Source organism: Mauremys mutica, chromosome 11 (assembly GCF_020497125.1).
Source record: "Mauremys mutica isolate MM-2020 ecotype Southern chromosome 11, ASM2049712v1, whole genome shotgun sequence".
NCBI lineage: Eukaryota > Metazoa > Chordata > Testudines > Geoemydidae > Mauremys > Mauremys mutica.
Window position 1 is genome coordinate 22,811,313 of NC_059082.1, and position 26,752 is coordinate 22,838,064.

Here is a 26,752-nt window from a genome sequence, read left to right on the forward strand (position 1 = left end):
ATTCACCTTACAGAACCCTGCCTCTTGCTCTAACGCTTGTTGACTATATAGCGCTAGGACAAGAAACAAAAGATGCAAAACAACCACTCTCCATCCCTCTCTGCATTACATTCGCTATTCTAAGTTAGTGCTTAGCAGACTTACAAAAGAAGCTTAGGTTTAGGATTTGTTAGCATAAGGGAAGGAAAGACATTAGTTAATAGCATTCATTACAAAGTATCTGTTTTGGTGGCTACTGCTTTGTAAGTATATAGGGATTAAAAACCAACGCTAAACTAATGGGTTATCACAAATGGAAGACTATGGACATTCTAAGAAAATTTTGAAAGATGAATACATATTATGAATGAGTGACTGTATTCACTTACAAGATGCTATGTGCACTTGGCCAATTAGATGCCCAACTAGCAGTTTGCACACACATTTTCAGGTGTTGCAGTGACTGTACACACATTTTTGTATACCACCCTATCATTTGAAAATTTTTTTCTATCTTTGAAAGTTACATTTTGAATGGACACTTCTTTTAGCATTGGCCTCTCCAAGATGATTGTGTACAATTACTTATCCTCAGTCAAAATAAGAAAAATAACAAGAAAAACTTTAAAAGAAAATAAAAAGTATACAGAAGCTATTTAAACAATAGCATTAAAAATCAATTAAATCACTGTACTTCTGTACATAAGGCAAAACATTTCCAGACACAACATGAAGGTAGACAAGTAACATATAGTTACAAAGTCTCTTTCATTTCAGTTGTAGAACTGCTGGTGTTTTATACTGTCCATTTCTGTCCAGTGTACACATTTTGTCTTGGATCATATTTTCATTGTTACAGCCATCTTAAGTTTTTAATGGCATGCCATGGTAGGCAGAAAGATTCATAGACCAGGCTTTGGGTAATTCTTCTACTCTTTGTAGAAAATGATTATGATCAATTATTTCTGAACTATTAGTGCATAAAAACATTGCAGCTAAAGCAATCCCATAGCAGGGGGCACAGTTAGTAAGAAGAGAGAATGCAAAATGAAGAAAATCCCATTCTGGTAACCTGTTGGTTTGTTTTAACCCTTCATAAACCAGCCATAGTTCTCCATCCTCATTCAGCATATGATAGTCCTGAAGAGATTGTCTTCCAAGCAAAATGTTTAAAAAGTGAAAAACACAAAAGGGATACATGATGATGATGATGAGAGGATACATTAACAAGGGAAGTAAATGTTAAATTACAGTTATGAAAGGGAGACATGATACACAACATTTTAATCAATACAGCTCTAAAGCTACTTAGTAAAACATTGATAAACTTGATTGCACATAGCTTCACTGAGCAATTCTGTTCTGAATGTTAAAGAACACCGTGTCGCTGACTGCATTTCATACTATTACAAAACATGCGTAATTATAAATTGCTATGACAATTGCTAGTGAAAAGTTACCAAAGACAAGAGGAATGGCACACACACAAAAAGAGGGGTGTCATACAAAGGTAATTTTAGCACCAGCGTCAATTACAAGCATGGATGATGGAAACCCCAGGAAGCTTGATTTTGCATTTATATATTAGTATTTAGAATATTAATTTGAATTTTGCAAATAGCAGTCTTACTCAGCAAAATAATGAAACCCCAAATTCAAATGCATTTAGTCTCATCTTGATGCAACTCAAAGTATGGTACAACATAAGTGAGGCAGAAGTGAGTTCAAAGTTATTATGTTATTATACAAAACATACCTGTTTGTTTCCTTTAGCCCAATATATGCCTGTGCTATTTCTCCTTTGTCTTTCATCTTCTGTACATCCTCCAAGAGGATTGTAGAATCTGTCATAGTATTCTGTGGGGGAAAAAACAGTTCCAGGGTAAGGTTTAACACTTCCAAATTAATGAAGGGCTAGATTTTGCCACCTTTACTCAAGTTGAATAGCACCTTACTCCTTGTGTAACCCCCACTGAAATGAACAGTTCTGCTTGGGAGAGAAAGGGTAACAGAATCTGGTACATAGTCTCTACCTGCCATACAGACAAACTATCTTTTAAAATGTACCGCTCACAACACACTGAAATATCTCTATCTCTAACTCTATCTACCAAGCGTGTGCATGTGCCTATATCTCCCTTTCCTCATCGGCCCACCATCTAAAAGGAACAACATAAACCTCATGAAACAGTGAACTCACATTTTAGTTTGAATTCTCATGAACTGTCATCTTATAATTTGTTTTAATATAAGCAGCATAATTTTCAAACAATGTGTTCAATTCACAAATACATTTTATTGCTGTTTATGGTTCATAAATGGTAACAATAATTGTGTCATATTTGGAACCTTGCGAATAATTTCCATTTCCTCCTTTACACATTTTTAAAGGTTATTTTGGAAAGTCTGCAAATTTACACTGGCAAATTCTGCAAGTAAAAGATCATCACCACCTGATTTGTTCAACTCAGAGTTCAATGTACACAGTTCAAGTTTTGCTGCTGGATTTTTGCTTTTTCTTCACACAAGCTCAGTAAGATTTTTATCTGATTTCTCCAATTGCATATGTCAAGTTGTTTTTAACCTTATTTCATTTTATGTGGATGATAATATAGTGAAGCCGCATGACTTTAATGGATACCAGAAACTAAAGCCTGACATTTCTGTTTCATTCTCACAACAATTAAGTCTCACTTCTCTGAGCAAGACTACTACTAAATATTTAAAGGTACATCTTAAGGATCCGGCGGGTAGTGTTCGATGTATTGGGGATCGATTTAGCGCGTCTCGTCTGGACGCGATAAATCGATCCGCTAATCGACGCCCGTACTCCACCTCGGCAGGAGGAGTAAGCGGAGCTGACGGGGGAGCCGCGGCAGTTGACTTGCCACCGTGAGGACAGCCAGGTAAGTCGAACTAAGATACTTTGACTTCAGCTACACAAATAGCGTAGCTGAAGTTGCATATCTTAGTTTGAACCCCCTCGCTAGTGTAGCCCAGGACTAAGACTTAGCCTGCACAGAAGATATTTGCACCATAGGTCTGTACACTCAGAATGCAGTTTTGCAAGATTTGCATCTTATAATATGAGAAGTGACCAAGAACATAATGTCCCCACAGTTATTGCCAGCTTCCTTGTTAGCCTTTTCCAACTGCAAAACCATAAATGTAAGAAATTATTCTACATTTTTGAAGTAAAACTGCTTTAATTCTGTCTGCTAACCCAATCAAGCTTCAACACACTGTACATGCATATTCTGATCTTTGTGTTGATGAAATAAATATTATTTACTCTCAGATCTCCAGGGTTGCCATGAATGGTATAATTGTAGTAATATCTGAATGAAAGGCCTTCATTACAAACAAAACATATGGAATATAACTATGTTCTTCCAGCTCTGTGCGTTGTTCCTCTCACCTAAAACTTCTAATCCAATAATTTTCAGCCTTTCCTGTCAAACATTTTTAGAGTGTACTGCTCTGGATTAAGTCATGCATATGTTACCTTGGACACATTACAACACTAAAAACACTAAAATTCAATGCAATTTTTCACATCACAGACTCTTATGTGCGATTTACAGTTATGTAATTGTAATATTACCATCTCTAAAGAGGGATCTGATTCCCAATTTCCACTGGAACTGTGCTGCTCTTACTCCCCCAAACACGTCTGATAAAATACATTAATTCAACTGACTGCATAAATTTCAGGGTTTTTTAATTCAATCTTTAAATTACCATAAACTGCCAGTATCACCTTAGCTCTAAATTGTTAATATGCTTGTTTTAAAGAACTTGCAGATTAATTTTTTTCTTATTCCCTTAGGGGAAATGAGAAAGATCTCTTCAATTACTGTGAAGACGAGCACTAAACTTCAAACACATCAAATTATTTGTGAACTAGTGAAGTGACAACTCAAACATGTTTCATATTTGATGGTGTTTTTAGCCTGTAAGAAATTTGGTTTACAGCAGTGAAAAAATGTTTACCTTATCCTCCTGGCAATCAAATCGGCAAGCAAGGAGGAAGAGAAACAATTAATCAGCAAATTCTGTTCCTGCCATGGCTGTCCAAACTAACAATAAAAAATTATCTGCAAATTTATCATTGTCCATCCCATTGGTCACCTTTTTATTTCCCTTGTACTCCTACAGGTATGAAAACAACACCTGCATCTTGTTGTTAGGAACAATTTATTCTAGAATGTATTCATATTTTTATAATATTTAAAATATTCCAGTAACAGGTTTTGTTCCCTTTATAACTAATGATGTTAAAAGTTAAGACATGCACAGCCACATGTATCACAGACTTTCAATATATTTAAAAACATCTCTGTACAGTAGCAGAGAAAAAAGGTAACACCCACACTCAGTTCCTGGTGGGTTTACCAAGCTCTGGATGGCTCATTCCTCCAGTCCAATTACCATGTCTACCTGTTTGGTGTTATCTGCAAAGTCCTAATGTTTTTAGATTAAAGAGCTATTACTTTCAAGTTGAGTCCTGCTTTTGAAACTGTGAAAGATCCTAAATAGCTCATCATCAGAACTACAGTTTTATTCTCCTTGAAGACATGTACTTAAGGGGACTTTGATGGTACCTATTGCTCTTGATAAGATAACATGACAACTTAACCATTCAGCTGGAATATGCACAACTAATAATTGTAAATTATCCTTTTGACCCTTTATTGCAACTTGGAAACAAAGAAAGGTGATCATTTATGCCCAGACTTAGATCTGGAGGAAACATTTCCTGCTACCTCCTACTGAACTATGAGCTGGGGGACTATAGGAGGATTTCTGGGAACTGTGGTAAGCTTGCCAATTGACCTAAATATTCATAAGGGGCTAGTGCCACTCATGCTGAATCGCACCAACAAGCAGTTGACAGTGATTTTTGCATTGCTAGCAGAATAAATAATTTAAATGATGGGGGGTGCTCTAGTTTTCTGCAACAGAAATACTGCACAATTCCAATCAATGCTCTTCAATTATTTTTGCTGCCAGCTTCTAAATACGTCCAGGCTTCAACACTTTGTCTGAATTAAGCATGCACTTAGCAATCAAGGGAAAGAAATATTGTTGGCAGTTAAACCAAACTCTAAGTTACACTCTTTGTCAATTTCTCACATAAATAATCATCTTCTGACTATCTTGGCCAAATGTCAATATATCAGCCCTGGTCTGACTGACTAGAGAGATATGTTAAGGAAAACAGTTGGCTTGCAGGCCAGAAATCGGTCTAGTTAATGGAATCTCCCACTTTGGCCTATTCTAATTTTGTGTTCTTATAAGAACCCCTGCTCATCCCTAGAAAGGATTAAAGGACCATGTGTAGATTGGGGAGGGAAACTGGTTTGGCTCATATAAGAAAATCATCACAACACTCCCAGGTAAAAAGTAGTAGGCTTAATGCTGCAATTTAACTTTACTTCCCAGGACATCCGCAGGCTATTACTTACCTTGGGTTGAATAGCCTCCTTCTGACTCACCAGCTGAGACCTCAGGATGAGGACTTCTTCTTTGCGTACCTCCAGTTCCTCACTTACTGAGGTAAGCTGATCCAGGAGGACTCTATAGGCAGGGGCACCAGGAGCAGTCACCTCTGGAGAACTCTTCTCCAAAAGGGCCTTCTGCAGCTCATTCAGCTCATTCTTCAGCTTCTTGTTCTCAGATTCAAGTTCTTGACGCTGCAAGGAAAAAGGACATCCCCATCGCTTAGCAGAACCCCTTCTACTCCTTCACAACAGTTACACAGAATTACAAACCACAGGACAGAAGTGTTAAAACTATGGGGAAAACCTCTCCCTTTTTCCTGATCTCTTAGCCATAGGGAACAGTGCCAAGAAGGATTTCACTAATTGGTCTACCCTTTGTCTGAAGTACAAAACCAGAAACACCCCCGGCACTGGCCCCCATAAAGGCTCAACTGAAAAATGTCCATTAATCTCTTTCTCCTCTCCTCTTCTCTTGACACAAAAATTTTAAAGAATTTCTATTAGACTCAAGCCAGCTTGTGCCTAGCAGGGCTATCAAGATTCTGCACTTTGGTACTGGGACATGACCGCCTGCTTGGTATGGTCCACCATATGCAACATAGGCTAGGTTCATTGGTGTATCTATTACACAAAGCAGCCACAACCCTAGTTTAACCAGCTGCAGGGAAGTCCTGTGTGCAAGGAGCAATTCCAGTAGTGTAGTCCCCTGCCATGCCTTCCTACTGCTCACAGTGAACAATTATGCAATAAAATGTTTATTGAGGAGGTTCTTCCTGATTCCTTCTCCAGTTGACTTACATCCTGAAGCAGGAAAGATATTACTTACTATCCTAGCTAGTGTAACTGGTGATAACATTCTTACTAATCCTTTAAATACCAGAAGCCTCCTATCCAGAATTACCTTGAGTGACTCATACTCTAGTTCTGCGCCTCTCATTGGCGGTCTTTCCTCCTCCTCCTAGGAAAGAACACAGACAAAAGTAAAAATAAATTCCATCCTTCATCTGTTACTAACAGGAGTCAAGGCAGAAAAACGAAAATGTACATTTTGCAGTCATGATGGGAGTTAAAGCTATCCTTCCTGGGAAACTGAATACACAGTATTTAGCCCTATACCTCTGAGCATTTTGTGTGGTATGTTTACATTGCCTTGTTTCATTTACTTATTGTGCTTATCATAGATAAATAAAATCAGGTGCAAATCGGTAAAGTTATTTGAATAGAGACAGAGAAGATCTACTCGAAATACTAAATGCAAAGAGGCTCAAGAAATCCATCAACAGAAGGGAAATGAGAAAGAGTTGCCAAAAAAAGTATTTCAAGAATATAAATCAGAGGCAAGCCTAAAAAAATCCCCCAGATCTGAACGATCGTACTCTTCAGGTATGGATTCAGATCCAAACTCTTTGGCTTGATTCTTCCTGTAAGGTAAATACTGAAGAGAACAAGGAATTGTTTAAGTAGAGTGTTAAGTGTTAGAGCGCTTAATATAAGTATCACGATTTTCAAAGGCACTGATTACCCTCAGCTCCCATGGAGTTTAATAGCGGGTTCCTTAGCAACTTTGAAAAAAAAAAATCGGCCCAGAAACAAGCTCAAAAGCTTGTCTCTCTCACCAAAAATAGTTGGTCCAACAAAAGATATTACCTCACCCTTGTCCTTCTAAGATCCGCCCACTTATTTTAAATGCCACAACGTGGATTTAGGAGCCTGATTTTAGGTACTCAGGCTTGTAACTTTTGGCCAAACAAAGTAAGTACTAATGGAACAGATGGTTTTATAGAAATCATTCAGCAGGCCAAATTATCTATATGTTACTAAGGTGGGAACAATGCGAGGTCCTCATGTGACTGGCTAGATGCACTCTACCCTGGTCTTGATGCGGAGAGCCTGTTCCTCCTTCCTGTCCAGTTCATCCTGCAAGGATTGCTTTTCCTGCTCCAGCTCTGTAACCCGTTTCTGCAGCTTGAGGAACAGAGACATGTCCAGTGGTGCCTTTTTCTCACTTGGCTCCTGCTTGAGAAAGAACACAGCGGAGTCAAGAAGGGTCACCATTCCATGTCAGGAGCAAAGGGTATTGTGAGAAGAGAGGGGAGAAAGACTGGGGAAACAGGATGATTAGGAGCATATACATGTTACTTGATTCTGAGAACTGCATATTGGCATCCAAAATGTATCACTAACCTTCAAAAGGAATTGACTAGTATAAAAGGTATCTAGCCTAGAGCTTTAAAGGCAGAAAGAACTAGATGCTAACTCTAAGGCATAAAGTCTAATTAATCATACCTCTTTTTCTTACTTGTTTGGATGGGAGAAGGGAGAAAAGAAATAAATTTGTGGTTAGAGTCACTATGAAACTAACTACAGGCAAACGTCGCCTAATTTTTTAAACTATTATTGTTAGGTTCTTTAGTTAAAAGCAATGTATTATATAATTTCTTTATCTGGACCCACCATTAAGCAACCCAATAAACTGGGGTGTGAAATATAAAAATGACCAGAAGGAAGTGATTGGGGTACATACAGAAGTTTCCTGCCCTTTTTCTTGTACTACTGTAGCTGCACTATATACACTTGGATTAATCAACTAGCCTTCTTTTGGTATCTTGGTGTAAAGGTCATCATTTGTAATTCAAAGTGGTAACGGAACTTGTTGGAGGCAAATATTTTATAGCTTATCATGTTTCAATGAAGACTAAGCAGTTACTGTGGAGTGCACCCTAATCCTTTAAAGCCTAGAAAGGATATTAGAAAAGATACAACTATGCATGTATAAGGCAAGCAAAGCATTTATAACATTTTAGTATATAATGGTCACAAATTACAAAAACCTCCAGATACCCTCAATTTCTCTGGAATCTGTGTTTAAATTTGGGGTTCTGGCTTGAAATTATCTCAACTTTTTTGGATGCTGTTTACTATTGCTAGCCTTTATGTTTAACCGTGCTTTCATTTTTAATTGGTTAAATTAATGGAGATTTAATCTCTATCTGCCGAAGCATGTACACAGTCCTGTGGGTTACTTTATTCATTAACATTCAAAAGAACAAAATTGCTGTGAAGCATGATTTTGGAAAAAAATAAAAAAGCAGTTAAATAAGGCTGCCAGCCAATGTGAGAAAAAACATTTGGATCTCATGAGAAATGCTATTACATGCCACTACACATGACAGTTTCCATCTATCCACAAAGATGGGACCGGGTCCTGCTAAGTAAATTACCACTAAAGAAAGAGATCCTGGAGTAATCGTGGATAGTTTTCTGAAGACATCTGCTCAATGTGCAACAACAGTCAAAAGAGCTAACAAAAAGTTAGGAACCATTAGGAATGGGATAGATAGTAAAACAGAAAATATCATGCTACTATATAAATCCATGGTATGCCCACGTCTTGAATATTGTGTGCAGTTCTGGGCACCCATATCCATATCTCCAAAAAGATATATTAAAAGTGGAAAAGGTGCAAAAATGGGCAACAAATGATTAGGGGTCTGGAGCAGCTTCAATATGAGGAGAGATTAAAAAGATTGTGGCTCTTCAGCTTCGAAAAGAGATGACTAAGGGGGGATATGATAGAGGTCTATAAAATCATGAATTGTACGGAGAAAGTGAATAAGGAAGTGTTCTTTACCCCTTCACAGAACACAAGAACCGGGGTCACTCAATGAAATAAATAGGCAGCAGCTTTAAAACAAACAAAAGGAAGTACTTCTTCACACCAGGCACAGTTAACCTGTGGAACTCATTACCAGGGGATATTGTGAAGGCCAAAAGTATAACTGGGTTAAAAAAAAAGAATTAGATAAGTTCATGGAGAATAGGTCCATCAGTAGCTATTAGCCAAGTTGGTCCGGGACGTAAACCCATTCTCTGGGTGGCCTAAACCTTCAACTGCCAGAAGCTGGGACTGGATGACAGGGGATGGATCACTCAATAATTGCCCTGTTCTGTTCACTCATTTTGAAGCATCCTGTATTGGGCCACTGTCAGAAGACAGGACTAGATGGACCACTGGTCTAGTCCAGTATGGCCATTCTTATGAAAAATGGAAGTAGAAAAACAAGACATCTAGAGGATCTGCACAAGCTATAACTTGATTTCAACAGTTTGTCTAAGGAGGAATTGCAGGAAAAATAATGGCAGTCAGTAAAACCCAACTATGGAGACACCTGACAGAGCCGAACTCTGTCCCTCTAAATCACCAATCATTCAGTAGGTGAGGAAGGAGTGACATGCTGTACCACCACCCAGAGTCAAGAGTGAAATCCGAAGTCTAAAAGAAAAGAAAGTATCCCCAGCTTGACTAGAAAATGCTATCTATCTCCTGACTAGCATAGCACACACCAGCCCAGGAATCTGACGCTCTTTGGCATGTTTGTAGTCACTTTAAAAGAAGTTTCTGTGTATGGGCTTTTTTTCTAATCTTGAAATATGTTAAGAACAACTTGCAGATACATGTGAATTTACACCATAATTAGTACTAACTGCTTATGGCAGTAGAAGAGCTGACTAATAATTCTGGAAAAATTCCAAATAATCCAGGATTCAAATGAATGCTTACTTGAGGTCACAGTAATGAGGCATCTTTCAAGTTTTCTTCTTCTTTATCACATAGAATAAAAAATCCAACATGATGTTTCCCTCACTAAGAGTGGAATTCAGCCCAATGAAAAGGGCCCATATATACAGCCTTTTAATGTGGGCGTTAAGTGATGCAGAGAACTTTGAGTGGCCAGTCTCCACTGAAGTGAACTTCACTCATAAAGTGCATGAGAATTGCATGACATTTTGTGACACTGGTGCAACAGTTTTGTAAGTCTGAGTAGTACTCAGCTATGAAATTTGTAGCTACCTTCCTATTTCGGCACAGTTATTGAGAGAATAATAATTAGCTACTTGTACCTCTCTCAGCTTTTAAATACATAGTATAGAGCAGGGGTCCCCAACCCCCGGTCCGCGGCCTCTTAGAAACTGGGCCGCGAACCGACCCAGTGGACCTCCCGCAGGCGTGCCTGCGGGAGGTCTACCCGAGCCACGGGACGAGCGCTCCCTCCGCAGTCATGCCAGCGGGAGGTCCGCTGCTCCCGGGGACCTCCTGCAGGCATGACTGCGGACGGTTCGCTGGTCGCGCGGCTCAGCTGGACCGCCCGCAGTCATGCCTGCGGGAGGTCCGCTGCTCCCGGGGCTCCGGTGGACCTCCTGCAGGCATGACTGCGGACGGTTCGCTGGTCGCGCGGCTCAGCTGGACCGCCCGCAGGCACGCCTGCGGGAGGCCCACCGGCTCCGGTTGAGCTGCCGCAGGCGTGCCTGCGGGCGGTCTAGCTGAGTCGCGCGACCAGCGAACCGTCCGCAGTCATGCCTGCGGCAGCTCAACCAGAGCCGGTGGACCTCCCGCAGGCACGCCTGCGGGCGGTCCAGCTGAGCCGCGGGACGAGCGCTCCCGACCGGTCCCTAGTCCTGAAAAGGTTGGGGATCCCTGGTATAGAGGCTGCTTTTCAGCCAGCCTCAAGCTGTTTTTGAGTGCCCACTTTTGAGCAAGCAACTGATTGTTCCTGCAAAAGTTGCCAGGCAACTGTGTCATGTGTAGATTAGACAGCTGTGTGACCAACTACCCTATCTATAGTCCTTTACTGTAATTTAAAGAAAACTAAAAATATATTTTTACTGAAATCTTTTTATGGAGGATTACAGAGATACACTCAGCCATTCATAAAGAAAATGGGATATGGTGGACTAAAGCACTAGATTCTTGACACTAAGATTTGCCAGTCACAAAGAAAAGATGGGCATAGATTTGCTAGTGATTAGTGAAAAGTACTGGAGTTTCTCTAACATTACCTCCATTCTCAGTGGTAAGTCTTCTGTCTCTGTAATCTCAGAGCTAAATGTATATTCAGATTCATTGCTGCTGTGTGTGGAATCCGTTCTTTTGTGCCCAGGCTTGGGGATGCTCTGAAGTGCAAATAAAATGAGTCAGTACCAGCATTATAGTCACCTGCCCGTAACCCAGTGGCTTAGCTTCTAGTGCTCTGAGTTACTCCACAGCAACCATGACTTTGGGAAAAGATTTGAGATATTGGTTCCTCTGTGCCACCTGAAACCTAGGCATATGAAAGACATTGTAATCAAGACTCTGGGGACAGGTCAACTTTTTCCGCATTATGAGAATTTGCTTGTGAGAGTAGCAGAAGTGAGCAATAAAGCAGTGTTTTGTGGAAAAGGAAACATGCATTTATAGGGAAGGAAGTGGCAGCCCAAGATTCAGAAGAGGCAAGGACCCTCTGAAGTTTTGTATTCCACACTGTAATTTCCCCCTCCTGCTACATACACATAAAAAACTTTAAAACTACTGCAAAATTGATAATGGTAAGCTTGGTATTAATGAAACTGAGGGGCTAGGAAAATCTGGGCAGTAGCATGTTTGAAAACTCCAATGTAAAAATGAGATCACTAAGCCTATAGCTACAACAAGAACAACAGAAAAGGTTTTAAACCCCCCACATAATCTGAGACAAGAAGTCCTTCACAAGCCCCGAAAAGAAGTTTAAAAATGGGTTAGAGCAGGGGATTTCAGCCTTTTTCCTTCTGAGGCCCCCCCAACATACTATAAAAACTCCAGGGCCCAGTGAGGGGGCCTCCGGACTCCTGGATTCAGCCACTGGGTGTGTGGGGGAGCCTCAGGGCTTCAGCTGCAGGGGGGGCTTGTGGCTCTGGACTTCAGCCACTGGGCAGTGGGGTGCTGGGTTCCAGGTGGGGGTGCTCAGGGCTTTTGCCCCGTGGGGCACCAGGGCTCTGGATGGGAGAGGGGAGGAGCTGGGGCTTCAGCCCTGCGAGAGAACCAGGGCTCAGGGCTTTAGATCCCGGGGGAACGCTAGGTCTCAGGGCTCCCCACAGCTCCACTCCCAGCTTCAGCCCACGGGAGTTGCCGAGGCTCTAGCTCTCAGGGGAGCGCTGGGGCTCAGGGCTCTCCGTGGCTCTGCTCCCGGTTTCAGCCCCGTGCTTCAGCCTTGGGGCCCTGCGGTCCCTTGAAACCAGCTCACGGTGCCCCAGGGACCACGGACCCCTAATTCAGAACTGCTGGGTTAGATGACATGAAGTGTTTTGGTTGAGCAAAAGCAATCAGATTAAGAGCTAACGTTGAAGGGGCAAATTTTGCTCTGGCACACAGGCAAACAATTCCCAAGCACGGATCTGTGAACAAAATCTGACCCGACGTTATTTCACCAAGTTTTGCTAAAATACTGTCCACAAACAGCACATAATTTTGCTATCTTTTAAACCACTTACCACCATCAGATTCACCTCATCCCTGAGATCCTCATAGCGCTCCTCTAAGCGGCTGAACTCATTCAGCAGATTCTGATACCTTAACCTTTCATCATTCAGATCTAGCTCCAGCTGTTTCGTTTCCTCAACAAGCTTCTTCTCCATGGTCTCTGTCACCAAATAGATGATACCAAAGTGTGAACAAGATGCATCTTGGGAACCAACTTAATTTGTGATGTCCATATTCCATAGTTACAGTATAAAGCGAGACACTGTGCACAAGTATGCAAAGAACACAGATACTGTACAAACTGTGCTGTTTAAAAACAAAATAAGCCTGTAATATTTGTGCCACTGCAAGAAAGTGCTGCATCAAAGACACAAAGGACTAAAAAACCATTGGGGTAACATTAAAAGGGTTCATTTCCGTAGAGTCTTCTCCATTGTCTGTCACCTAATAATTTGGGGTGGCAACAGTAAAATTGTTTATCCTAGTCTGCTTTTGTATTGTATTAATCTAATATCTGAAGATGGCATCTCCATTTGTACATAACTTCAGTGTAAAATGAGGGGAGTCTCGGCTCTTCTGAATCTTTTTCCAGTTATGGTTAGGTGCTCGCCACAAAGTCACTCACTAAGATGCAACAATACACCTGTTATTTGTTTGAGCACTATTAGAAAAATAGGCATTGGTCTGTGTGTGGTTTTCTCCGATGCTCTGGATAATTCAGGGACCGAAGTGAATTGTTCAATCTGGTGCTGGACAAGAGTTTAAAAAGCAATAGACAACCATACAAAGATGGTGTCTGTGTGCGATTGCAATAAAAGGGGATTAGTTTTCTCCAAATGGAAATGAATATTTTTTTCAGAGATGACGTTCAGAAACAATCATCAAAAATCATATGTCCTGTGCCAGATAACAACATGCTATACATTTCAGCTCTGTACACAGAGCCCAGCTGCCTCAACTTGAGTGTGCAAATACCACGTTTATGCATTTAAAAAGAATTTAAGTGTGTAATTACCCACTTTGTATGTCAAATATCAGGCTGCACATCCAAATATGGAATTTGCATTCACAATTTAGTAGACCACTTTTGATCATTTGACCCCAATGGGTTAATTATATTTATTAACAGTCAGAACTAGTTTACTTTTTTTTTTTTTAAATGTAGCTTTGGGCATTCTTAACACTCAAATTGTCAACATTGTATAGCACATATGGTCCTATACTAGAGTTGTAAATTACATTCTAAAGGGAAATGTAGTTAACAAACCACAGCACATTAGATCTGAGTGTCAATGCCTGGATAGAGAGAGTCACTTTACAAAGGAACAAACAAACCAAAAAAGAAAGTGAAGAGAGCAGAACTGACCTGTCATTTCCTTGGCCTGATCATGGATGCGACGATTCAGCTCCTCCTTTTCCTTTTTCAGTAATGTGTTTTGCTCTTTTAGTTCTGATACCAACTGTAAAAACAACAGAATGTTTGGCTCACGATAAGGATTGCAGTCACGGGAATGTGTTTAATCTGTGAACCTAAAGCTCTGAAGGGTCTAACTCCACTGCATCCTTGTAGTAAGAGATCAAAAATGCGATGTTTTTAACTGTCCTTCAGAAAATAAGATAGTGAGCTAAAGTGCCACCTTCACTTCTTAATTCACATCCCAATCGCACCCCCTCCTGCATGCAGCACACACTGAATTTCTGATCAGATGAGGCCAATGAACATGAGAGCCCAGAGTGTTTAATCCGGAGATGCCATTTAAATTGTATTGCATCTAAAGACACATGGATTAGAAACAAATTCAATGACTCTGCCCTATGCCTCTTAAATTTGGTGGCGGTGTGATCCAAGAGCTTGTCTGCAAACAAAAGTTGTACCACTTTAACCCTACTGGTATAGCCAAAGTGGTACACACCCTTTAGTGTGGATAGTTATACCAGCATAAGGCACCTTTATACCAGCACACCTGTATTCACATTAAGAGTTGTGTTAGTATAACTGTATCACTAGTAAATGCTCCCCCTAACATACATATTAATACCAGTACAAAAACTGTGTTTGCAGACCAGGCCTATAGACATTTACAAGACTGCTCTATGGAAACTCTCTTTAGCAAAGGACCCAAAAATTTGAACAAATTTAAATGGAAAATTGTTTGTTTTATTTTATTGTTTTGAAGCAACGTGTTTTCAGTTTGATAGAGGCTGAGTGCTACACAGATTTCCAAAAACGTGTGGGTGGGGAAGTAACAGATGCATTGTTCTTGGGGGGCACATTCAGCTTGAGGTCAGATCAATTCACTATGTTTCTAGTTTTAGGAAGTGCTTCAATCAGCAAGCTTCCGTACTACTCCATATGCTGTACTCAACCCAAGAACAACAAAAGAAAAAGGATAATTTTAGTAACTGTGAATCTCTAAGATCTCAGGAACAGCAAACCAATGGGGCTTTTAGAGACCGGCTGTTTCTAAAATTTTGGTATTTTGGGCTAGGGAGTTCCCACCTGCTCCGTTTCCTGTTTGTATTTGTCTGCCCATTCCTCAATTGTCTTCTTCTCAGACTGTGTTTGGTGCAGCTCCTTTCGAAGCTTGGTGATCTCCTCCTGGAGCGTGTTCACACGGTTCGTGGCGTTCTTAGCCTGCTCCTCACTCATGCGAAGCCTTTCCACATCACTCCGCAGCTTCTCGGTCTCTGTGTTGTATGTGGTTTCCAGGTTAGTTAGTTTCTCCAGCAGGGATTTGTAGTCTTTGTTCTTTGCAAAACACAATGCAGACGTATTAGCATTAAAATACCTTTGGGGTTTGTTTTAATCAGAATGTTAGTGCTCGTGAAAGGTGCTATATTGACAGACTGAATCACTCTATTTATCCACAGAACACTTGATGCTTGGCCAGCAAGATAGCAGCTTCCAAACCTTCATGTCCTAGATTAAAATCAGCCAAAGCCCATGCATGCCCATCAACATACTTGTTTTCCATTCAACACCCTGATAAAAGTGTATTATGACAGGGGATAGAGCACCAGATGATTACCTGTTGTGTTCATTCCCTCTGGGGCACCTGGCATTGGCCACTGTCGGAAGTCAGGATACTGGGCTAGATAGACCTTTTGTCTGACTCAGTATGGCCACTCTTATGTATGGAAATGGTATGGAATGGTACATTATCTACTGATTCACATCTAGATTGATCCACTCTCCCCTCTATGGAAAGAGATATTTCTCCTGACTAAAGAAGAAAAATGGTTCCTTTTAAAGAAAAATTCTGCTCCCAATAATTACTGTATTTTTCCAATGATTGCCCATAGTTCAAATATTGAGGCAGATGATGAGAAACTTCTGATCATTCACTCTTGGGGCATTTACCTGCTCATCAACTTTACGCTGCAGCTGCATAATCTTGTTCTCCATCCCAATATTGAGTTTCTTGTACCGTTCCACAGAGCGCGCCTCTATCTTCAGCTTCTTCAGCTCCCTCTTGGCCATCATACGCCTATAGCAGCATTGCAGGTAGACAATTGCCTTCAAGCTCCTATGGTAGCACACACGAGCCAGCCAGCCCCGCACGTGCTTCTGAATAATAATAGCCTTGTGCTCTCGAAGCATCTGCGTTTAAAAACAAAAACATTAGATGAAAAAGCCACACACTGTATTTATACAAAATTAACAACATTCTGCAAGGAGAGATACATAGGTAATAACTAGAGACACAGCCATTTGAAAATAGAAACTGCAGGTGAAGGGCAGCAGAGGACCAAGGAAACAGTATAAATAAATAAAATAAATAAATAAATTAACCTAAGGAGCAAGGGATGTGGAAAGAAATGAGAGAAAGCTAAAATGGAGGGAAAGAGATGGAAGAAAGGAACTGGGGACATTTGTATTGATGTGAGATCCCTGTTAATTACAAGAATATAGAATACCTATGGACAAAACATTAAATCCATCCCTAGAGTTCTAGGGATGACTAGATCTTGCTCTTACTATACCCTTTTATTATGAGGCCACTTGAAGTCATTGGTACATGGACAGATGGGTAAATTCAGCAACTTATTGTTTAGTCTCACTACATATCTTCCAAATATATACACACATACATGAAGCTCCTCTGCATTTCAACAGTTGGTAGTAGCTTATCAAGTTGAATTCCAATTTCCATTCTCCGCCACCGCCCCACCTTTTTTTTCTTCTTTAGTTATTCCTAACTTGTAGAAACTTTTTTTTAATGCTTTTCCATGCTTATTGTTTGGCTAAAGATCAAAGAAAATTGATGCAGCTTTTTTGAAGTTCTGCAAACATTAAAGGAATGATTTCTTCCCCGTTTATTCCAATTAGAAATTTTGCACCCTCCTAATTCCAGAACGGCTGGTAGTGGAAATTTCAAAACATGGCTTGACAGTCTTTATTAAAATATAAAAACAATTCAGGTTTGAAGAAAAATGGGTCAGAATTGACATTATCGTTGTTTTAGCTACCAATCTTTCACATTCAAACAAATTTTCTATTTACTTTTTGGACAGCTGAATTAAGGATGTTTTAGTGATTTCCAAGGTCTAGAGGTCCTAAATTCCACAGGATGAGAGCGTTTAGCTCTAAAGTGTTAGAACTAAAGGGTTTAGGTTCTATAGGGTAATGTGCATGTCATACATTATGGACCAAAGTGATCTGTAAGGAGAGCTTGTCAATTAGTCACAGCAGGACAACTACACAATCTATAATCCCAGGACTGCAAACAAAGCCTGCTTCTTCCTGCAGCCATCCCAGGATCATAGGCCTTAATAAAATTCCTCAACATCAATGCATCTGTCTTACATTTATCATTTGTTCCATCTGTGATGGGAGGATTTTATAATAGGTAATTTCTAATTGTGATTACTAAGGAGAATCATTAACTATAATTGCAGAACCATCCTTAGGTAAGTTTGACTGGCCCTTATGGTGACTTCAGAAGTAATTTCCCATATCTACTACAAGGGAATGTGACAGGTTTATAAAATGATGTTATACTGTAGAAAAGGAAGTGTGCATAAGAGTCACTCAATCAATTTCAGGAATCTAGAATAGTTGACTCATCTATTCTGCATATCCTGGGGATGGCTCTTAGCCTATATGTTGATGCAATGTACCTGTCAGTTTTATGAGGAAGCTCATTACTTTCTGAAGTTAATGTATATTTGAAAAACATCTGTCAGGCTAGTAAAAGACTCAATGTTTTAATATTCTTATAGGAATTTGTAATATAAAACCTGGATTACAGTGCTCAGAATGCTAGCAGAAACAAAACAAATACTAATAATGTACACAATAAAATACATAGGATGTGTAACACGGCTGAGTGCAGGGGGAGAAATCTTACTTTTCGGGCATTTCTGGCTGTTGATTGTTCGTTTGCATAACCTTCACATTAATGATATGTTAGACTGATATACTATATATGCGTGGGTGTATATGTGCACCTACACACATGCATGTATGCATACTTGTACATTTTTTCTTTATTACAAATCTAAAAATGTCCAGAAATTCCTTCAGTCCAATTCTTTTGATCAATAGAAGACAAAGATTCTCAAACATTAGCACTGGCAGGCTTTTATGTTTACATCTACTAACTTGAGAAGAAGTACAACTCTGTAGGACAACTTCTCAGTGAATGCTGAGTTGACCTTTGAAAAACTCAATGCAAAACAATCTTTACAGGTAGAATTGCTGTGCAAAATGTTGTCTAACTCACAAAATCCCAATGTATCAGTAATTCTGCTTCCACCCCTGTAAACATTTAAAAGCAAAGCCTAATTTCTAAAATGAGGGCAGTCAATTTTTCTTTAAACATAGTCACATAATGTCATATCATCATAATTAGGACAGAACTCTATCAACCTCCCACCAAACTGAAATCAGCACAAGTAAATGAAAAAAGTGAAAAACAAAAAGAGAGCCAAGGCTTTAATCTTCTATTCTATCAGACAACAGCTCACTAATACCAAAATTAGCATCCTCAATCATCTTTTAGAGTTTGACAGAATCACAGAAATTAGGGATTAAGAAGAGCTACTAAGTCATCTGGTCCGTGTGTGTGTGCATGCAATATTAATTTGGACTCATAATGAATAGGCTGTCTGATCATTGTATCACATTATTCATATTTTCAAGCACCTTATTTCAGGCCATGCGGTGGCACTGAGTGTGTGCCTTAAGGTCTGACAATTTGTACACAAACATTTTAGAGCGCCATGGAAACACTACAGTATGGGCTAACCCGGAGGTGCTTGGAAACAGCAATAATGAAACACTGGGTCTTCTTACCCGCTGGTATTTGTTCCTTGCTATGTAACCTCGTAAAAGTGACTGAAGCACAATAGTGGCAGCTCGCATGAGATGGTATCTTTTCCGAACCACATACATGCGCTGGAACTTCTGAATTATGATGGCAGCCCTGGTTCTTCGCAAGAACTTGGCATAGCTGGCAAAGAAAAATGGTGGAAATGTTATTTACATCTATTATTTATAAGCTCTGAATAACATTTTTCCAGTCTTATAACTTTACCCTCGTTCTTAAGAGCTACATTTTCTACATATTCTACTCTAGATTATTTGCAGTACTGTCAATGGTACAATGTTTGCTTACTACTATACTGCACAGCAGCATGGGAAAATTAAAAAAATAACCCTTAAAAGCCCCAGGCACAGTTTACTCATCCTCAGAAAATTGCACTGGGGAACTGACATGCTCTTCTCAGTTTCTCATCACCCTCCCTCATTCTTTAAAGCAGCTTTCATTAATCAACGTTCCCTAACTCATTCCCCAACAGAAACAGGTCCACCCTTAATTCTTATACCTCCAGCAAGACCACTGAAAAGCATCCCAACTTAATTCCTTTCCTTTTCCCTCCCACCTCTCCTCTGTATCTGCCTGCTTCCCTGCTCCAGCTGGTTCCCTCATCACCCACATCAGCCATCTAGTCCTAGCTGGCCTGTTTCCCCTTTGTTGCATCCTGGCCTGAGGGATAGGTTTTCCACTTCTGGAGAGAGAGGCCACATTAGAAGGGCAGTGGAAAGTTAACAAGGTTTCGTGGCAGGAAAAGGGAAGGTCAGGATTCAGTCTAAGCAAGAGTCCTGCCTCGCCCCACCTGCAGACTGACTGCCTCACTCTACTTTTCCTCTACTCTAACAAACAGAGAACATGGACTGCTCTTAGGTGTTATCCAGCTGGGAAATAGCTACATCTTTCTGTAGGTCACAACAAGCAGGTACTGGTCTTAGAGGAATGCACATTCTAGTCTATTTCCTTCATTACACTGAAACACTAATTCCTAGTGCTCAGCACAAGGAGACAGAAGATGCTCTCACAGCTAAATGACCTAGTTAGAGGAAGGTGAACTGATGTAAGAGCAAGTATCCCCAAGTGTGCTACTTACCATCGTGCCTGGTACCCTCTGACATATCTCTGAACGGTGATGGCTGCTTTCCTCATGCGCAGGTACTTCTTTCGCATCAGCCACCCTCGGATTGTCTTCTGGATGCGGATGCAGGCAACTCTCAGCTTATCTGCTCTTATTTTTTCCAGATAGGCGACTTGACCAGCCCGAAAAAATATTTTTGTCTTACCAAACTGGTACTTATCCTTGTTCTGTTTTCAGAGGAAATACATGATCAGTAACAGAATTAAACAATAGTGGATAAAAAAGAAGACACAAAGGCTGAATTGAAAGCAGAGTCAGTAAAGAGGTAAAACTACCCATTTAGTATTTCAGCTAAATCTGTACTTACATTAGCTAAGGAAGCGGATTTTTTTTTATTAACTTATTACGTTCTGTGCATAAATTTGTAGCTCCCCTAGGCTGGAAACTGGCTACATGCAAGAGAGACATCAGGGAGCTTGCACAGAGCATCTCTGTGTAGGAGGGCCAGGGCAGGGAGACAGCTGAGAGGTGGTAGGGCAGTGGCAGGGTCTCACAGTGCTAAGTGGAATTAAGGAATCATAGAATCATAGGTTTGGAAGGGAACTTGAGAGGTCATCTAGTCCAGCCTCATGCCCTCAGGGCAGAACTAAGTATTATCTAGATCGGGGGTGGGCAAACTACAGCCCGTGGGCCGGCACCTCAGGGCTTTGGATCCGGCCCATGGGATTGCCACCCCTGTGGCACCGCAGGCCTTGTGCCGCTCCTGGAAGTGGACCATGGGGGAGGGGGTGCAGAGAGCTCTGCACGCTGCCCTTGCTTGTGGGTATCTCTCCCCGCAGCTCCCATTGGCCGGGAACAGGGAACCACCATCTCCTGCACTCCTCCCTTCACTCCTGCCCTGAGCCCCCTCCTGCACTGTGCACCCCCTCCTGAACCCCAACCCCCTTCCTGAGCCCCTTCCTGCACACTGCACCCCCTCCCACACACTCCCTCCCGTACCCTAACCCCCTGCCCCAGCCCTACATTCATGGTCCTGCATGCAATTTCCCCACCCAGATGTGGCCCTCGGGCCAAAGATTGCCCACCCCTGATCTAGGCCATCCCTGAAAGGTGTTTGTCTAACGTTCTCTTAAAAATCTCCAATTTATTCCAGTGCTTAACTAACCTGACAGTTAGGCAGTTTTTCCTAATGTCCAACCTAAACTGCCCTTGCTACAATTTAAGCCCATTCCTTCTTGTCCTATCCTCAGAAGTTAAGGTGAACAATTTTTCTCCCTTCTCCTTGTAACAACCTTTTAAGTACATGAAAACTGTTAAGGAGGTGGAAGAGTTTTTGTTTGGAAGAGGAAAGAGAGACTCCTGTGTATTGGAATCCCCAGGATGATTATACCCCCAAGTTTAATACAACTTGCTGTTAAATTAAGTGAGGCAATCCCTCCATCCACCAGGGCTTAAAATTGTTGTCTTCCCAGCCTCTGCTAGACCGGAGAATCAAACACCCATCCCACATACAGCAGCAATGGAGTGACTTGCACTCACTGAAGCAACATCCCATTTTTATTTGACAATAAAAAGAATTGTTGATCCTTAATAGCAGCCAAGGCCTGATGCTTCTAAAGCTTCAAAAAGAAAGGTGAATGTCACCCAATCCAGTAAACAACAGAACACTCAGAGAGACTATGATTTTCCTAAACTAGTGTTGGCTGCTGTTTGAAGTCCCTATCAACTAATAATAACGTATGACTATTTTCAAATTTGTAGAGGAGGAGCAACACATTTTTTAAAACTATCTGTATAATTCAGGATTCCAAGCAATATTTATAGTAGGCTTTCAAGTGATTACAAAAATTAATTGCGATTAATCTCACTGTTAAACAATAATAGAATACCATTTATTTAAATATTCTGGATGTTTTCTACATTTTCAAATATATTGATTTCAAGTAGAACACAGAATACAAAGTGTATAATGCTCAGTTTATATTTATTTTTGATTACAAGTATTGGCACTGTAAAAAAACAGAAGAAATAGTATTTTTCAATTCACCTAATACAAGCACTATAATGCAATCTCTTTATCATGAAAGTTGAACTTACAAATGTAGAGTTATGTAAAAAAACTGCTTTAAAAATAAAACAATGTAAAATTTTATAGACTGCAAGTCCACTCAGTCCTACTTCTTGTTCAACCAATTGCTCAGACAAACAAGGATGGTTACCATTTGCAGGAGATAATGCTACCTGCTTCTTGTTTACTATGTCACCTGAAAGTGAGAACAGGCGTTTGCATGGCACTGTTGTAGCTGGCATTGCAAGATATTTACGTGCCAGATGCACTAAAGATTCATATGTCCCTTCATGCTTCAACCACCATTCCAGAAGACATGCTTCCATGGTGCTGACAGGTTTTGCTTGATAGCAATCTAAAGTAATTCAAACTGACGCATGTTCATTTTCATTATCTAAGTCAGGTGACACCAGCAGAAGGCTGATTTTCTTTTTTGGTGGTTCGGGTTCTGTAGTTTCCACATCGGAGTGTTGCTGTTTTAAGAATTCTGAACACACCTCATCCCTCTCCGATTTGGGAAGGCACTTCAGATTCTTAAGCCTTGGGTCAAGTGCTGTAGCTATCTTTAGAAATCTCACATTGGTACCTTCTTTGCATTTTGTGAAATCTGCAGTGAAAGTGTTCTTAAAATGAATAACATGTGCTGGCTCATCATCTGAGACTGCTATAACATGAAATATATGGCAGAATGTGGGTAAAACAGAACAGGAGACATACAGTTCTCCCCCAAGGAGTTCAGTCACAAATTTAATTAACACTTTTTTTTTTTTAAATGAGCATCAGCAGCATGGAAGCATGTCCTCTGGAATGGTGGTTGAAGCATGAAGGGGCGTATGAATGTTTAGCATATCTGGCACGTAAATACCTTGCAATGCCAGCTACAAAAGTGCCATGCAAATGCTTGTTCTCACTTTCTGGTGACATTGCAAATAAGAAGAGGGCGGCATTATCTCCTGTAAATGTAAACAAACTTGTTTGTCTTAGCGATTGGCTGAAGAAGAAGTAGGACTGAGTAGACTTGTGGGCTCTGAAGTTTTACATTGTTTTGTTTTTGAGTGCAGTTATGTAACAAAAAAAAATCTACATTGCTAAGTTGCAATTTCACAGCAAAGAGATTGAACTACAGTACTTATATGAAGTGAAATGAAAAATACTATTTCTTTTGTTTATCATCTTTACAGTGCAAATATTTGTAATCAAAACAACATACACTTTGATTTCAATTACAACACAGAATACAATATATATGAAACATGTAGAAAAACATCCAAAATATGTAATAAATTTCAATTGGTATTCTATTGTTTAACAGCGCAATTAAAATCACAATTCATTTTTTTGAGTTAATCGCGTGCATTAACTGTGATTGACAGCCCTAATGTATAGGTTTTAAAAGCTACAATTCTACTACCAGAATCAGCTTCTCCAACAAATTTTTGCATGTCTGTTTTCTGTCACTAAGGACATCTTTTTGCTTCATCAGGACACGGTAGCGGCTGAAGAACTCTTGATACGTCCACCTGTACCAAGAAACAGAAAGGGTGTTAGCCATACAATGGAAACCGGTCTCCATGAAAATGCCTCTTCTGAAAACAATCTGACAAACAACAAACCTACCTTGAGGGGAAGCCAGCTGCGCTGATCCGGATAGTTTCCAGAACACCACAAGCTCTGAGCTGCTGAACTGCTCGCTTTTCATCAAACCTATATAAGAAAACAAAACATCTGGTAAATGGCAGACTTTCTAAGTGAAGCTCTAGCCAAGTTTTGTATGAGAACCTAAGTGCAGAAATGGTGACAACATTAGAAATGCAAACTAGTAGATTTCAGTCAAAGAAATTGTCATGAGTACAGATTCTTTGGGAGCACAAGCTTTGAATCAAATTCAAAATGGAAAATCATGAAATTGTGGGAATCGTTCTCAGACAGAATAAAGGAGAAATACAAAGCTGTCAGCTAATCATTTTCTCTCCATCCAGCCCCAAACATCTGCTATTATTATGTGTATCCCGATGCTTTCAGGACACACTATTCTACTGCTGAGTGATGTGTACTATGTTCTCAGAGACTATTTATGAACCAACATACGTGAATGGAAACTTGAAGTCATTGGGTTTAATACAACGCACGTAGTGTGGAGTTGTAGCATTAAGGGTTTCCATCAGCAGATGAAGAGAGTTCCGAAACTGTAAAAAAAAAAAAAAAAAAAGGAAATCAGAATACAATGTAACTCAGTCTTGTTTGAAATGATCTCAAATGGGGACTTTTTAAATTAAATAAAAGAGGTAGTCTTGAAAAATCCAATATAAAGCCAAATTTCAATAGAGCAGTTTGGTTATGTGCTGCCCCAGTGTATGCATCCATACTATAAATTTTGGTGGTTCTTGGAAGCAATTCATATACACTGCAACACTCTTGTGGAATCAACGGCAATCATATTGCCATACAATACACAAATGCTTGCGTTGCCTCTGACAAATGCAACCACACAAGCCGATTTTCAGAGGTGCTGAACTCCCACTGTCTTCAAGTGAAGTTGGTGGGAGCTCAGAACCCTTGAAAAATCAAGGTAACCAGGGATCAGATTTTCTCAGGAGCTCAGCATCCAACATGCTAAGCTCTTTTGAAAACATGGTCACTTAGTCTGGGAGTTGAGTTCTTTTGAAAATCTGGCCCTAACTGTGTGTTTTATTGGGCCCTAACACTGCACACAGTCCAAATTGTAAGCTATAAGCAATCCTAACGGTTACTATCAGAGTTAGATGAGCACGTTCTTTTTAAGAGCAGCCATCCTATATCGCTGTGTACAGTAAACTACTGCTTTCTTATGTGGCTATGCAAGGTTGGGAGAGCAGGTCTTCATGAAAGTATCATACATGAACATGAGGTACCCCACATTGGGGTACATTTACAAAAATGTAAAGCAGTATACATGCTCAAACATGGCCTACTTCTCTTATGTGGATTGCATAGTTTTTGCTGAAGATTTCTATCAATATTCTAGCAATCCTGGTATCTCATCCTTAATCAGGGTCCTACTGCCCATTTGTTGGCGATGCCTGATGGAAGCTAAAGATTCCACAACTCTTAAAAAGAAAAAGGTAGTGGGATAAACTGAATCTATTGCTGAGAGCCATGATGGTGGCCCTGCCATCTGAACCAACACTCCTGAGCAGTGATCACAAGAAACCGCTGCACAGTATGAGACCAGTAAGACACTAGAAGGGGAGGGGAAAAGATTATTCTAATGGAAATAGTCACTGGTTCAACTCACCTGATGTCCTACAGTTTTCTTATGTTCCTTGCTTGCTTGACCTGGTTTGGCCTTGGCGGGTTTTACAGCAGTGCGAGACAGCAGCGTGCGACCTGAAGGGGTTGCTGAGGTGGGACTAAGGGCCTTCCCCTCATCCTGAAACAACTCTGAAAGCATCTTAAACTGGTGGAGAAGTAGGAAAAACAAGTTACCTCTCAGAATCAGGGGGTGAGTATTCTAGAAGGGAAGAAGTGCTGTCTAAGGGTCATGCAGGGGTCTGAGGAGGAGGATGCCGGGTTCTTTTTCTTAGCTCTGAGTTGCTGTGTGACCGTGACACAATGAACAAACCATTTAATCTAGAAATGGGTATAATTGTACTAGTCTGCCTCAGACAAGTTTTAGGTTTAATTGATTATTTATAGTGCCGCTTAAGATCCTCAGATGGAAATAGCAGAGTACTGATGCTAAGGTACAAAGAATGAGTGGTATTATCTTCTATAAGTATATAAGATGGTTAGAATCCTAACTCATTTTCTGTAAGCAGTTTTCTTTTCTTTTGGTGGGGGGGAAGATGGGACAGAGTAAGACAGAGCACACGTTCATACATATGTGAGGTGTGCAAGCGTGTGCTGATTTAACGATAAAATTGTTTGTATTTGTGGGTGTCTTGGCATCAAATTCTGGCTTGACTTGAGTCTTGTGCATAGAGCCAGCAATAGCTTCACAGGTCAGCCAGTCTGTGACATTGTCACAGGTTGGCAATGCCTTTAAGGGTACTTGGGCTCAAGCATACCTCTGTCACATCAGCCATCCCATCCCCTTGCTTCCCCTAGCTGGTCCTGATTAGCTGAGTGATTTCATTAAAAGGGCTGAGAACTCAGTTTGAGTGTGGAACCACAGACAGCGGGCACGCTTCTGTGGAAGGCCCTGAGTGATGGCCTACAGGAAACTGAGGGGACAGTGAGGGCTCTATCCCAGAGACAGAAAAGTAACCCAGAAGGAACTGGGAACTGAGCCCGGGAGAGGCTGAAGAAGAACCCAAGCGGGGAGAAAGTACGTTTTGCTTGAACTTGTTATCTCGAAGGGGGATTGGACTCAGAGTAATCCAGATGAAGTGGCTGAGCCATAGGAATCTCAGGGGCAGACAAAACCTGGGTGAGGGGAAACTGAGGCGGGCAGCGCCAGCAGTACCACACTTGGCCCTGTGACACACTGCTACAGATGTTCCCTCAGTGTGGACATGCTGCTGTATAGGACAGCTTGGATGCTAGAAGAGA

At 40.7% G+C, this 26,752-nt stretch overlaps 1 protein-coding gene across 1 annotated transcript in view; it reads right to left on the reverse strand.

Annotated features, from left to right (window-relative positions):
- Window positions 1-26,752, reverse strand: part of MYO5A (myosin VA) — a 131,092-nt gene that overhangs the window by 26,839 nt on the left and 77,501 nt on the right. Inside the window, exons 14-29 of the mRNA XM_044980289.1 lie at window positions 25,497-25,658; window positions 24,311-24,408; window positions 23,840-23,926; window positions 23,634-23,742; window positions 20,170-20,381; window positions 19,058-19,214; window positions 16,121-16,360; window positions 15,260-15,508; window positions 14,126-14,219; window positions 12,771-12,919; window positions 11,322-11,435; window positions 7,353-7,496; window positions 6,385-6,441; window positions 5,448-5,675; window positions 1,736-1,836; window positions 1,052-1,132 (exon numbers count right to left, since the gene is read on the reverse strand). Coding sequence (XP_044836224.1) covers window positions 1,052-1,132; window positions 1,736-1,836; window positions 5,448-5,675; window positions 6,385-6,441; window positions 7,353-7,496; window positions 11,322-11,435; window positions 12,771-12,919; window positions 14,126-14,219; window positions 15,260-15,508; window positions 16,121-16,360; window positions 19,058-19,214; window positions 20,170-20,381; window positions 23,634-23,742; window positions 23,840-23,926; window positions 24,311-24,408; window positions 25,497-25,658 — 2,282 coding nt within the window. The remainder of the gene's footprint in view (window positions 1-1,051; window positions 1,133-1,735; window positions 1,837-5,447; window positions 5,676-6,384; window positions 6,442-7,352; window positions 7,497-11,321; window positions 11,436-12,770; window positions 12,920-14,125; window positions 14,220-15,259; window positions 15,509-16,120; window positions 16,361-19,057; window positions 19,215-20,169; window positions 20,382-23,633; window positions 23,743-23,839; window positions 23,927-24,310; window positions 24,409-25,496; window positions 25,659-26,752) is intronic.